This window comes from Triticum aestivum, chromosome 3D (assembly GCF_018294505.1).
Source record: "Triticum aestivum cultivar Chinese Spring chromosome 3D, IWGSC CS RefSeq v2.1, whole genome shotgun sequence".
NCBI classification, from domain to species: Eukaryota; Viridiplantae; Streptophyta; class Magnoliopsida; order Poales; family Poaceae; genus Triticum; species Triticum aestivum.
In genome coordinates, this window is record NC_057802.1 from 11,929,117 (window position 1) to 11,943,074 (window position 13,958).

At 45.8% G+C, this 13,958-nt stretch overlaps 2 protein-coding genes across 2 annotated transcripts; both read left to right on the forward strand.

Moving 5' to 3' along the window:
• The first annotated feature begins 427 nt into the window (after window positions 1-427).
• Window positions 428-5,610, forward strand: LOC123076872 (multicopper oxidase LPR1 homolog 2). Its single transcript, XM_044499019.1, has 3 exons — window positions 428-810; window positions 3,784-5,298; window positions 5,386-5,610. Exons 1-3 carry the CDS (start codon window positions 583-585, stop codon window positions 5,437-5,439), a joined length of 1,797 nt encoding a protein of 598 aa, XP_044354954.1. The 5' UTR covers window positions 428-582; the 3' UTR covers window positions 5,440-5,610.
• A 3,178-nt stretch (window positions 5,611-8,788) lies between these two features.
• Window positions 8,789-13,631, forward strand: LOC123073738 (factor of DNA methylation 4). Its single transcript, XM_044496785.1, has 7 exons — window positions 8,789-8,964; window positions 9,871-10,515; window positions 10,632-10,681; window positions 11,066-11,128; window positions 11,216-11,500; window positions 11,626-11,820; window positions 13,196-13,631. Exons 2-6 carry the CDS (start codon window positions 9,915-9,917, stop codon window positions 11,668-11,670), a joined length of 1,044 nt encoding a protein of 347 aa, XP_044352720.1. The 5' UTR covers window positions 8,789-8,964; window positions 9,871-9,914; the 3' UTR covers window positions 11,671-11,820; window positions 13,196-13,631.
• The last annotated feature ends 327 nt before the right edge of the window (window positions 13,632-13,958 follow it).

The following is a 13,958-nucleotide window of genomic DNA, read 5'->3' on the forward strand; positions in this document are numbered from 1 at the left end:
TAATTCTTAGCCTTCCTATCTGAATTTTTTTTAAAGAAGTTGATGCTTGCCATGTATTTGAAGATTTATTTCCGGTTTTGAACCGGGATAGTTCAAAACTGCGACACTTGTTTAGAATCGGAGGGGTTAGTAGTTTCCTTTTTTCTTTTAGAAAATGAGGCATACCCCCGCCCTCTATATTATTTTGATGCACACAACCGATACCAAAGAAAGAGAACGCAAACGGAATCAGTCCAAACTAGTACTACTTTTTCCATGCTTCAAAACAAGCAACCTATAAAAATCATGATCATTTCCAAGGGAGACCAGAAGGCCACGTCATTCTAGTTCTGCAAAGAAAGGAAAGTACAAATTCCACACCAATAAATTCGCCTCCGGAGGCCAAAGATATTCTTTCCAAACCGTCTCTTTCCCTTCCCTCTCTCCGAAGTCTTTAAAGCAGAGAGAACCAAGCCAAAACCCAGCGGACAAACACAAGGCCGAGCTGTCAACAGCCTCAGTGGAACCCCCCTTTCTCTCTCTCTCTCTCCCGCCGGAGAAATCCAAGGGGGCCAAAGCGGCGCTCTCGTCCGCGTCGCGGCAATGGTGAAGGGGAGGTTTCTTGGCGCGTGCTTGCTGCTGCTCGCGGCGGCGCTGGCCGACGGCGAGGGCGAGGAGGGGAAGCGGGGCGTCCCCCTGCTGGACGCCGGGAGGCTGGAGAAGTTCGTGGACGAGCTGCCGGACATGCCGGTGCTGCGCGGGTACGGCGTGGCCGAGGGCGGCAGGCTCGTCGCCGGCGAGCTCGCCGTCGGCATGTACGACACCATGTGGGTACGTACGTGTGCAATCTTGCATTTTCCTTCTCTGCCTCCCTCTCTGTTTTCATCTGCGCTGGGCGGCGCTCGTTGGATTCTGTTGCGCGTGACGCCGGCGCGCGCGTGGTGACGCCGTGTGTTGGTTGAAGCCACTGTTCAATTGTTCAGTGTTGGCTTGTTATCTTTCCGTTCCTTCTTACCTTACCTGTCCTTGATGCAGAGTCTAATGCTTTACTTAGATAAGTTTTCTTTAAAACTAAATTAAATAAGACTTGCATTTTTTTAATCTGAAGTTTATGCGCCTAATCATCTTGAACTCTGAATTCCCTGGAAAACATCCCACTAGCAACAACCCCGCCCACTAATTTCAGAGATGCCATTGCCAGAATAACAAAGGAACAAAACCATATCTTTTCTCGGCTCTCTACCAGAAAAACACACTGGTTTTGTTGTTAAGCTTATCTGGTGATCACAAGATATTAATCCACTACCACCACCATCAGTAGTAGTACATGTTTGCATCAAAGAGAAAGAGAAAGCAATAGCACTCGGCGCTGTCAATGGAATTCGAGGGGACCTCTCTTCCATTCATGCTGTGAAAGACAAAGGCCAAACTGTCAATTCTATGCTACTTTCAATTCAGTGAATCACCACACACAATTAATTGTCGGCCAATTCTTTCCATTCCAATCTATATCTCTATCTTTGTCAGTTGCGAGACCAATCTCTCTGTTGGATTGCGTTCACGTTCACGGGTGTGATGGGAGTCAGTCGGTCGCCTTGGGAAATGGTTGTGGTACCTGGCTGGAGATGGCCCACGCCCTTATCACTTTGGAAGCAAATGGCAGACAATAATTCAGAGCTTTCTTGGCCAGCAGGGGATCCATTCAGCTTCAGCTTCATGTGCATCTTCATTTTGCCAGCCAACTTTAGGCCAACTCCACGGTGCGACTTTAAACGGACGTCTGGTTTGGCCGGATTTTGTCCCTTTGGGTAGGGCGATGAGGTCGTGTCCGGACCTGCCCTGGGATGCCGTGGTCATGCGCTCAGCGCATGGCCGCATCCTTTGGCTCCATCTTGTCCGCCTCCATATTTTAAAAAGAAAGCAACGTTTCAAATGCCAGCGGCCCTAGTTCACGTCCTCGCCGGCAATACAGCCAGCGGCCAGCAACATAGCCAGCCTCCAAAATGAATAGTTTGTTCGCCGGCAACACAGCCAGCGGCTAGCAACACAGTCAGCCTCCAAAATGAATGTGTTTCTCGCCGGCACATAGCCAGCCGGCGGGCGGCACCCATGCCAGCCTCCAAAAAGAACGGCCACGGCCGATGGGACGACCTAGTTCGGGCCGTCGGCGTCGAACATCTCCTTCTGCCTGGCCTCGAACCAGCTCCTTGTCTTCTCAATCATCTTGGTCAAGTCCACGCTCATGATCGCAAGGGCCACCTCCTTTGCTTTGGTTGCGGCATTGGTGGCCTCGATGTCGATCTGTCGCTGCCTGGCCGAGACATTGGCGGCCTCGATGTCGAGCTGCCTTTGCCGGGCCGCCTCCTCCATGTCGATCTTCATCCTCTTGGCCGCCTCCTCCATCTCAAGCTTCTTCCTTTGAAGCTCTAGGTATTGCTTCATTTGCTCGTCCTTGCTTTGCCGCTTCTTCTCGTCCCTAATATCCTTTTGAGACATCAAGCCATGCAAAGTCTCATGCAAGGCCATGGATGAGGCATCACGTATGTCGTCCACCTTGGAGTTGGTCTTGCCCCTCGGCCTCTTCAACGCCTCGCCATCTCCACCTCCGGCGAACTTGGTCGTCTTCTTGCCTCTCTTCCTTTGAAGTTCACGGTATTGATCCTTGAACTTGGGGCAATTGTTGATGATCACCCAACAATGCGTGAGAGTGAATGGCTTGTCATTGTGCTGGGCATTGAATGCTTCCAAAGATTGAAATGCTTACAACACATGATCAACAACAATTGAACATGCAAACATATACAAGGCCGAAGTCTCATGGCCATAGCAAGGAAAGGACTAGGATAAGGATAGCATACCATGTCCCCAACGCCGAGACCACTCACGGGCCGTGCTTCAACGCTCTCGAATGCGGCGCAATACTTGTTACACTCTTATTGGATGAACAACCATCTCTTTTGAATCGAGGTGATGCCACGGTTGCTTGTAATTTGGTAGGGCTCAAACATCTTCCTTTCATGGAATATTTTATGAACCCTCGTCCAAAAAACAAGGTCCTTTTGTTGCGCGCCGGTCTTCGGATCTTGGCTAATCTCCATCCAACATTGGCAAATCAACTTGTCCTCATCTTGTGTATATGAACCCGTGCGAATGCTCTTCCTCCTCTTTTGTGCTTCCGCTCTTTGGGTGAGCTCGTCGATGAACAATGGCTCGCCACCAATACAAATGTAATTGCCTTCTTGGCCGTCATGCCTTGGCGGGGGAAAGCCGGGCGACATAGGCGTGGTCCACGACGTCGGTGACTGGCAGTTGGGATGCCGGGCGACCCCGAGAAATGGGTCTGTCCGCGGGAGCAAACAGACTTTTGTCCGTTTTCTGTCCGCTTTCAACCCATCCCTGGCCCAACTTTCACCTATGGATGCGCCATGCTTGGAACGCGTCATTTCCCCAGTAAATTCAGCAAAAAATGGACCAATCTCTTGCGAATTTTGCGTGTTCAGTAGAATACCAAAATAAATCAGTTGTGTTGAAGTATTTGTAACCTCGCAATTGCGGGCTAGATTCAAACAAGTTTCAAAAGAATCCAAATTAGCTTAAATTCGTTAAAATTGAGTTAGTTTTGATATATTTGAAATCCAAAAGAATTGCCGGAAATAACAAGATGGCGGAAACAACCAACTCAAACTTTTGTCGAAATTGTCTCGAGGATTTTGAACTTGAACAGTACTAGTTTTTTATTTTTTGGATTTTGGAATGAGGTAAGAATGTGTCTGAATTGCGTTTTATTTTTCTGTTTTTGGGCAGAAATTCCACCGCGACCTACCGGCGACCCGAGTGTTCGCCTACGGCGCGAGCAGGGAGACGGCCACCGTGCCGGGGCCGACCATCGTGGCCATGAAGGGGGTGCCCACGCGCGTCACCTGGACCAACCACCTCCCGCCTCACCACATCCTGCCGTGGGACCGATCACTCGCGGCAGCGCGGGTCGGCAACGCCGCTGGCATCCCCACCGTCGCCCACCTCCACGGCGGCGTGCAGCAATCAACCTCCGACGGCCACTCCATGGCCTGGTTCACGTCCGGCTTCGCCACCACGGGGCCTCACTTCTCCTCGCCGGCGTATGAGTACCCAAACCAGCAGCTTCCCGGTAACCTATGGTACCACGACCACGCCATGGGCCTCACACGCGTCAACATCCTCGCCGGCCTCCTCGGCGCGTACCGCGTCGCCGACCCGGCTGCCGAGGCGCCCCTCGGCCTCCCCTCCGGCGCGGAGTTCGACCGGAACCTCGTACTGTTCGACCGCGACTTCAGGAGCGACGGCGCGCTCTTCATGAACGCCACGGGCAACAACCCCGACGTGCACCCGCAGTGGCAGCCCGAGTACTTCGGCACCGTCGTCATCGCCAACGGCAAGGCGTGGCCCTTCCTGCGTGTGCGGCGTCGCCGGTACCGCTTCCGCATCCTCAACGCCAGCAACGCGCGCTTCTTCCGCCTCTCGCTCTCCGGCGGCCTCCGCTTCGTGCACGTCGGCTCCGACTCTGTGTACCTCGCCCGGCCGGTGCCCACGGAGGGGTTCCTGCTGGCGCCGTCGGAGATCGCGGACGTCGTCGTCGATTTTGCGGGCTCCAAGCACGACGCGGTGACCCTGCGGTCCGACGCGCCGGCACCGTACCCCGGTGACCCGGGTGAGAAGGCGGACACGGTGGCGGTGATGAAGTTCGTGGTCGGGAGTAAACTGGAGCATGACCCGTCGACCGTGCCGGCGACGTTGATGCCGCGGTACCCAAAGCCGGACACGCGGGAGGCGGTGGTGACCAGGCACATCGCCATGTACGAGTACACCAAGAACGGCACGGACGAGCCGACGCACCTGTACCTGAACGGGGCGGCGTACACGGACCCGGTGACGGAGACGCCGCGGGAGGGCACGTCGGAGCTGTGGGAGGTGATCAACCTCACCGACGACAACCACCCGCTGCACGTGCACCTAGCGGTCTTCGCCGTGCTGAAGCAGAGGTCGCTCCGGCGCGTTGACGAGTTCAGGGACTGCATGAGGGGGGGCGCGAGTGGCGGGGCCGGCGGCCGGAACGACGCCCTCGCGTGCGGGATGCGGAGGCACCTCGCCGGAGGGCGGAGGCACGTGGTGCCGCGGCAGGAGCGTGGTTGGAAGAACGTGTTCAAGGTCCGGCCCAGCACGGTGGCCACGCTGCTCGTGCGGTTCAAGCCGCTGGAGGAGTCGTCGGCGACGGCGTCTGGGAAGAGCGGGCGCTTCCCCTTCGACGTCACCGCTGGCCCCGGCTACGTCTACCATTGCCATGTAAGCATCAAGCAGAAAACCATTGCTCAATTCATCAAGCTTTGTCAAACAGTCTTTATGAACTTGTTCGTTTCATTTGATATGCAGATTTTGGATCATGAAGACAACGAGATGATGAGGCCGATGAAGATTGTGCGTTAGCTATAACCAAGGGTTTGAAATATAGTCTTAGGATCCTACGCACAAGCTGGATTGAGAATAATTGAGATAAAATATATTTTGGCCTTCCACTAGCAAAAGGCCCCGTAAGTTGCTATGGGATAACAAAATTGTGGTCCTCAAATCAAGTTTTAAATATTCACACTCCGCGTATTTGAATATTTGTGCATCAGCCGGCGCGCATGAGGATGTAAGACACACAGTGGCGGAGAGGTGATGAATTGCTGCTAAAATGATGAATTTTGATGCACCGACCCTTCCATACCAGGCTTAACTACACTTGGCCTCCCTCATTGACTTTTCCTGGCTCCGCCACTGAAGACACGTGCGTTTATATTTGTGCATCATACCAGGTTTAACTACACTTGATCCTTTATGTGTTTATTTTTCTAAGTATATCCTCGATGCGTGTATGAGAAGAAAAGGAGAAGGTCAGCCTTACGATGGATGAAAAAGTGAAAGGCCAGGCCCTATGATATATGAATAATTCAAAGGAACGCTTGTTATCTTTTTTCACTTTTACGGGTGACGGGTGGATAGTTTACTTCAACTTTAGAGGCAATTTCATCACAGACGGAAAAATTCAGGGAAACAATTAACAAAGAGTTTTTTTTTCATTTACGGGTGGCAGGATGGGTAATTTACTTCATGGGTTATTTTGATGACAGATGGAAAAAATCATTTTTTTTAATTTTCATGCATATAATGAGGGTGTTTCGAACGGATGCAGATGGGAGGATACCTTCCGCCTCTACATTGCAGAACTAAAAAGAATCACAAATATATGAAGTGAAGTACATTTTTTATAAGGATCCATAGCTATTATACAAGTTCATCAGAAGTACAGAGCATTACATCGAGGTCTCTAAACCACCGACCACCGACGACCGCCGCCAGAACGACCCGCCTACGTGCTGTTATCAACGTTTTCAAGCCAGCTCGACCTTGTCGATGGCAGTTGGGAAGTGAAGGAATAGGTCTAATTAAAGCAGCTGACATCAAACTCACCGTCGCACACGCACGCCGGGAAAGCCTAACATCGCGACCGCAAGGAGACGGTAGAAATCTACGCCAGAGCTCCGTTATCGAGTACATCTAGCTGGACGAACTCTAAGACGATTGGAGTCCAGAAGACAAACTCGAAGAAGCGCCATCATCCGCCCGAGCGCCGCACGTGCAAGGACTAAAAAGACCTAACCTAAACTACGAGTTGTGATAACCAGAGCGAGGAAGCATGGTGGCGGCATGAGTATGGATGATAACTGGAGTGGGGATGCATACTTTTTTGGCTCCACCCACACGAGATCATATACAAGTGGCTTAGTGATACAATTAAAGAGCCATGTCTATCATGTGTTGTCAGCGTCATACTTATAGTGATGACTCTAATTTCCTCTAGTATGTTTACTACTCAAGCACCGTTTCTCTTAGTTTAGTTCCTTTAATTTTCTGTATTCTATTTCTTGTTTGTGGTTCAAGCACCGTTTCTCTTAGTTTAGTTCCTTTAATTTTCTGTTTTCTATTTCTTGTTTGTAGTTTAGATAAATGCTACCATTTTATTTGTGTTACTGTTAACTTAATAAGTAGGCTATTTTCAAACTGCCGCTTGGGTGCGTACATAACTACGTGAGTGATAGCGGAGTTGCCGGGTAATTTGTAATTCCTTCCTATTTGCTCCCTGCGAGTTTGACACTTCAGTTATCACGAAAGTGCTACAATAACCTTGTGCACTTGCAAGTCACCAGTCGGCGTGACAATGGTGATGGCCGGGGCACGGCCAAAATCAAAGGGACGGGGTTGCGGCACGCCGAGCTCGGCTAGGGTCGCAACGGTCACGCCGTACATAGCCAAAGGGCGTGATAGGCCAGTAGGGTGGCAACGACGCTCGGTTGACCAGCCACAGTCGGTGGCTGGGATTGGTCGGCTCGGAGGTGGGGTGCAGTTCTGCAGTGGCGGTAAAGTTTCACGAGGATGCGGTTAGAGCAACTCCAACGCGCTGACACATTTCGTCCGCGCGTGTCCGTTTGGGTCAAAAAAGGCACAAAAGTCGGCCCAACGCGCTGACCCGAACGCAAAAGGGGGCGGATGACGAGCGGGTGACCCAAACAAACAAAAAAGGATAAAATGTGCGTCCGTTTGGATCGGCGCGTTGGAGTTGCCCTTAGGCTTGGCGCCACCGTTTTTGGTTTGGTTTTGTTTTTGGACAATGCTAACGTCCACACGTGTGGTGAGAGCGAAACCCGCCATATAACACACAAACTGCGCCACGTTACCGCATGCATGCATGTTGGAATCCTTTTGGATTTCCAGTTTTGTTAAATATTTTATCTCTTAAATGAAAAATCTGATTGAAGATCCGTTTTTACCATTAAATCCCTCGCGACGAGATCTTCGAAACTAGATCTCATATCAATATATTTCGATGATTTTTTTGTTTAAAAGTTGCCATGTCTATTGCACATGAATTGCCATGGTGTTTACACTGAAGTTGACGTGATATGTTTCAGCTATTTTCTTCTATATTTAAAAGTAATTTTTATCATTTATAAAACGAGAAATTAAGAAACTAGACTTGCCATGAACCATAAACTAAAATTGCGATAATACATGTACTTAAAATTGCCATGGTTCATAAAAAAAATTTCATGGTCTAAGTACTGGAGTTGCCATCATCAAAATACTAAAATTGTCATGCTCTACAACCTGAAATTGCCACATGGCAACTTTAGTTTAAGCACTATGGCAACTACAGTGTAAACATCATGGCAACTTTTGGGCAAAAAGATTTTTCGTCGAAACATATCAACATGGGGTCTAGTTTTGAAGATCTCGTCGAGACGGATTTAATGATGAAACGGATTTTTAATTCGATCTTTTAAGTAGGAGATAAAAAAAATTTAAGCCGAAAACCGAAAAGATTCCTCCTAATGTCATCTGTTTACATGTGGCAAAATGAGTGGTAAAAAGACATGTGGGCGATGTGCAAAATGCCATACGTGTGGGCGTTAGTTTTTTTCTTATTTTTTGGCTGAGAGATAACTTTCTTAAGATATAAATGATACATTATTGGTAAAAAAAATCGACGTCGAAATAAAAAGAAATTGATGGCAGAATAAAATATTGTTCTGTGTGAATTATTATAATTTCTGTAATATACTGTATAGTAATCGATTAAATTAATTCTCGCAAAAAAAAGTAATCGATAAATTAAAGATCCAAAAAGTAAAATACGAGGACACAGTGTGAATGGAAAAAGCAAGCTGCATTTTCCCAAGAGACTTGCGTTCTCATCGAGAGCGTCTCCTACTCAGAGCAGCGTTAAGTGCTTCGGTTACTGATTGGAAGTCCGTGCGTCCACTTAATTTCTTCTCCTCCGCCGGCTTGAAAAAGGGAGCACACTTTCTTGTTGGGGGCGGCGACGGCCTGCTGCTAATTAGGGCGGCGGAGGAGCCGGCGGCGGTGATTCGGCCCGATCAACATCCTCGTCGGCGGCCGCTGCAGGAACAGGTAACTGTATCGCTCATCGCTCAGTTCAAACTTGAAACCGGGAGGCTTTCTAGTTCGGTTAACTACCAGATTGGGGCATTTGAACCAGGGCCAAACCCCATCAATTTCTTTTTGAATAATCCATCGTCATTTGATCCGATGCATCAGTTCGTTCCTCTGTTTCTCTATGCTTTTTACTGCAATTGTCTGAAAGAGATCTTTTACAATTGCCTAGAAATGGGGGTTTTCTGCGCCAGAGATAAAGGGTGCCCTGCTACATCATTTGCATCCAGAATCGTGAATGATATATGAAGGGAATAGAAGTAGAAACACGTATAAAGATGAAACAAGGACGAATTTGTTGTCAAAATGCATTCAGAGTCAGAGTCCTCTGCATTTGCTCTGCTGGTTCCAAAGCAAATATGTCGGCTCTCATCTGTCACAAAATCTTAATGTGCAAACCACGAAAATCTACCGGAATTTTTCCCTCATTCCATGGTTCAACACCTAATTCAAATCTACCCCTTCCTAAGCATATCTTCAGTGCGTGCAGGTCGACAAAATTCGACGCCTAAACGTATAAGCTTTCTTTGCAGCTGATGTGAATCAGATGCTCGTGCTGATATGTATGTTTGTTGATAGATCGTGTTCTCCTTTGCATACATCTTCCGAAGAATGCTAGTTTTATGTTTTATTAGGACCCTGCGATTAATGCATGAGATTGCCATATGCACTGAAGATATGCTGAGGTCTTTTCATGTTCTGTTGGTTTTATGGGTCTATCCTCTGTTTTTCTGTAGGAGTTAATTTTATTTATTCTTGAATCGTACTCCATAATGCTGGCCAACATAGTTTTGAATTCTGAAAGTCTTACGTTATTTGTACATAATTCATGTCCCATCTTTTCGATGTTGGACACTATTTCAGAAGGAGACCGCAAAATTAGTGGGTCCGAGCCACAGTCTCCACAAATGGCTATGGAGCATGCTCAACCTCGTCATCGCAAAGACGATGAGCAGTTTGCTTGGCCATGGAAGGGTGTTCTTGTTAACGTGCCAACCGAATGGAAGAACGGGCGCCGTGTCGGAGAACAAGGAAACCACTTGAGGGATCAGCTGTCGCAATTTTGCGCACGAAAGGTTATTCCTTTGTGGGACAAACGCAACGGCCATACCAGGAGTGCCATTGTGGAGTTCACAAAAGACTGGATTGGTTTCAAAAATGCAATGGACTTTGAATATCACTTTGAGGCACAAGGATGTGGCAAAAAGCATGGGAAGGGGCAGCAGTACCATGGGCCAGAGATGTTTGGCTGGATTGCAAGAGCAGATGATTACAGATCGTACACTCCTATTGGTTACTGGTTGCGTAACTACACTGATCTAAAAACCATTGCTGATCTTAAGAATGAAGAAGAGCGTAAAACTGGCAAACTTGAAGAAAGTCTAGACAAACGGGTTGAGGCAATGGACAGGGATGTGCAAGAGCTTGAACACGAGATCAATCGAACGACTCAGTTGATTGGTAAGGCCGATGAGGATTTGAAGAAGCTCCTCCAGTCTCAAACTGAAGGTCTGTGTCAATCTTTGTCTATTTTATTTGTACTCTTTAATTATCGGCACATGTGCAATTCTGTCATGACATACTTGGATCTTATGGTTTGTTAACACTTATTTCATTTATACCAGAAATTCACCAAATACAGTTACAAGAACTAGCTGCGCTAGAGAAGGAAGAGGTGTGTGACATCTTGTTTCTTGTTTATTGAGTTTCTCTCTTGAATGTGAAGTTTGTTTCCTTTTCTGGAGGATGAATGTTTGTTTCCATTATTCTTCTGCATGACAACATTATATATGTTTATCTGTAGCACAGTTGTTGTACATTTTAGTTACCATAGATTATTGTTCCGTTATCAAATAGTGTGCTGCAGCATGTTTGGCAATATAATTTTTCTTACTGCTATCTTATAATACAAAAGACATGCATTTAGCCACACATTCTAGAAAAAAGAAGCTTGTGGGGAAACCATGGTGCTAGTGACAAAAATGCAGTGTTGTTAGGTAATTACCATTTAGTGTACTGTACTGTACACATAACTGACGTCAATTTGTTTCAAACAAAGAATGCTATGATGGAGCAAGTGAGGGCCACTGAAATTTTGCTGAAGCTTGAGGAAGAGCATCAGGTTTGAGTCTCGGTATATTGTTTCTCGCAATCTCCGACAATATAATAATCTATACAAGCTTATTAGTTTATTGTGGGTAAAATGCAGAGGGAGACAAAATTCACTCTAAATAAGGATCTTGAGTTACGAAAGCTAATGCTTGACAAGCAGGCTCTCGAGATAGAACTCAAACAGCTAGAGGGTGAATTGGAAGTAATGGAGATTATGCCAGGTGAGGAAATTTCGAAGAAGAAGAGAATAAATGAACTTCGTGAGACTCTAAAAGAGAAGTATGAGAGTAAGGAAGATATGGAATCACTTCAGAAGATCCTTATTGCCAAGCAAACAGCACACACCAATGAGTTGCGACCTGCTAGGAAGAAGCTAATAGATGTGAGTTACCTCAGTTAACGAGTACTTGTCCAGTACTAGGTTATGTCATGTTGTCGATGATGACCTGTCCCTTTTGTGTAACTTCTGAAGACCATTCTCATTCTTGTTTGTCCAATGTATGGCAGGGCTTCCTGGATCTTACAAAGGGTCGAGGAAATATAGGCATCTAAAGAATAGGAAAACTTGATGAAAATGCGTTTTTAAATGCTGGCAAAAAACAGTTACCAGAAGACGATGCAGAATTTGCAGCTACCGTTCTTTATTCAGAGTGGGAGGCTCAGATTGAAAATTGGGCTGCCACGGTTCATGGAAAAAACACGGTACCCACTTCCTTTTCTCAAACATAACTTTTAATCTTGAGTTTTCAATTTCTTGGTGGACTTCTAGTTGTTGCGAACATTTCATTGTTGTCAATTTCCCTGGATATTAAAAAAATCCCTAAATTTCTCGGTGTTCTGTCTAACACCTTTCAGTTCAACCATTAACAGAAATAAAGTTATTCAGTTTTAATATGTGAATACTACATCAATAAATTTAAAACTCGAACTATTGTGCTTTCTTGACTTAAACCATGATCTATGGAGCCACCTACATTATATCCTAAAGTATTTAAAACCTTTCAGAATGAACCCTATTCCTGTTTTGGAAAGTGGTTTTGTATTTTGGTCCTTTAAAAGAAAATCAAATTTTCAAGATTGTAGAACTATGAGATGTTAATCCATAATACTTGATCAAAATGTGTGATTATTTATATTATGTGCACAAATGACAAGAACTCATGTTTTTTTTATTGAACCCACTAGGGTGGGTTTGCACCTATTGATGTTTTTTTTTGTAAATTGAGAAACATCATGAAAGTTGGTGATTCTACCAACAGAGAACCTTTAAAAAATCATTCCAAAAAATGATAATATGCCATGCATCCAACATAAACTTGATTAGTGTAGAACTGTAGATGCACATGAATCAACCATGATCTAGGTCTTGGGGGCGACTAACACCATTTTTTAGAGTTAAGGGATGTAAAGAGAAAGGTTTGGAGTTAAGGTTGTCCGATAAGAGTCAAACAAGAATTTACGGGGCGTAAGGAGTTAGTGCCTTTTATTGATTTTTCTGATCCAGATTGTACAGTGAGATAAGATAAACATTATTACATTTTTATTTATTTAGAAAGGACTAATTAATACTTCTCCATGGCCCTCGTCGGAAGTTTCCATTTGATAGCTATGATTAAAGCTGGCAGCGTTGTGCAAAGATCTCTGTCTCTGAAATCGTGACCCAATACCATTGCTCTCTAAAAACATTTTCCTTTTTAACTATAATGATAGAGTGTTTAGTTTTCAATTTGATGGTAAACCTAAACCACCTTTAGTAAAAGAATTCCAATCTGCGCGCATGCAGTCATATGAGTCAACTCTGGTGTAGGAAATTATTTCTCAGGGTGATGAGAAGGTCCAAGAACTAAATATCACTGCGTTTTTCTATTTGTCATGCAGAATACTCCCACAATATGGAAACTTCATTTTTTTTTCTAATACTATAGTGACACAAGAACTAATGAAACATGTGTATCTTAAGTTCATTATAACGTTGATAACATTTTTTGGTTCAAAAAATTGTGTCTTATCACTGCTGTAAGCATTCCATTTGGACAACTGTGTCATCTTCTCTAATGGTGCGTGAGCTTTGGTTCAGGAAATGATCTCCAAGGACAATGAGAAGCTCCGGGAACTAAAAGAAAAGCATGGCGAAGAAATCTACACTTTGGTAACAAAGGCGCTGGATGAAATCGACGAGTACAAGCCTTTTGCCGAAGACCAAGGTGGAGAAATCTATGGTGTACCTGAGTTGTGGAACTACAAGGCGGACCGGCGAGCAACCATAAAAGAAGGCATCCAGTACGCCCTGGATAAGTGGAAGACGAATAAGAGGAAGCGCTGAGGTCCGAATCTAGCTTAGTATTCTTCATATGTTCCGCTGAACTAGTATCGGTGTAATTTTGCCTGAATCATCAGATAGTTTATCGGCTGTGGAGGGGTTCTCTGTTCTATTATATATTTGTCGGACATGTTTTGGTTGATATTCTCTAACTCCTTGATCTTTTTTTTGTGGGATCTCTAACTCCTTGATCTTTCCGATGGTATATATTGAGCAATATTTTTATGTTCGTCAGCTCTTGAATGATGTTGCTCATAGCTAGAACCTTCTGCTACTGTGTTCCATATGTTTGTGAGATCTAGAATGGCTACATGAACGGATGAACCTGCAACTCAAAATGCAGATGTAGAGGCAGGTAAAGTTGTACATGCATCTCCATGCAAACCATCCTGCTCACAGGACTACATGGGATCTATCAGGCAAAAAAATATCTATCTTCTAGTATTTGGCTCTCGCCTTGGGCGCCTATCTTTGTAATTTTCCTTTTTGCACCCCCTGCCAGTCTAGAGAGAAAGCAAGA

Excerpts from the sequence above, each read along its gene's own strand:
- LOC123076872 (XM_044499019.1), top strand. The coding sequence starts at position 583 with ATGGTGAAGGGGAGGTTTCTTGGCGCGTGCTTGCTGCTGCTCGCGGCG. Across the intron at positions 811-3,783 it reads GCATGTACGACACCATGTGG|AAATTCCACCGCGACCTACC; the intron begins GTACGTACGTGT and ends GTTTTTGGGCAG. Across the intron at positions 5,299-5,385 it reads GCTACGTCTACCATTGCCAT|ATTTTGGATCATGAAGACAA; the intron begins GTAAGCATCAAG and ends TTTGATATGCAG.
- LOC123073738 (XM_044496785.1), top strand. The coding sequence starts at position 9,915 with ATGGCTATGGAGCATGCTCAACCTCGTCATCGCAAAGACGATGAGCAG. Across the intron at positions 10,516-10,631 it reads CCTCCAGTCTCAAACTGAAG|AAATTCACCAAATACAGTTA; the intron begins GTCTGTGTCAAT and ends CATTTATACCAG. Across the intron at positions 10,682-11,065 it reads CTGCGCTAGAGAAGGAAGAG|AATGCTATGATGGAGCAAGT; the intron begins GTGTGTGACATC and ends TTTCAAACAAAG.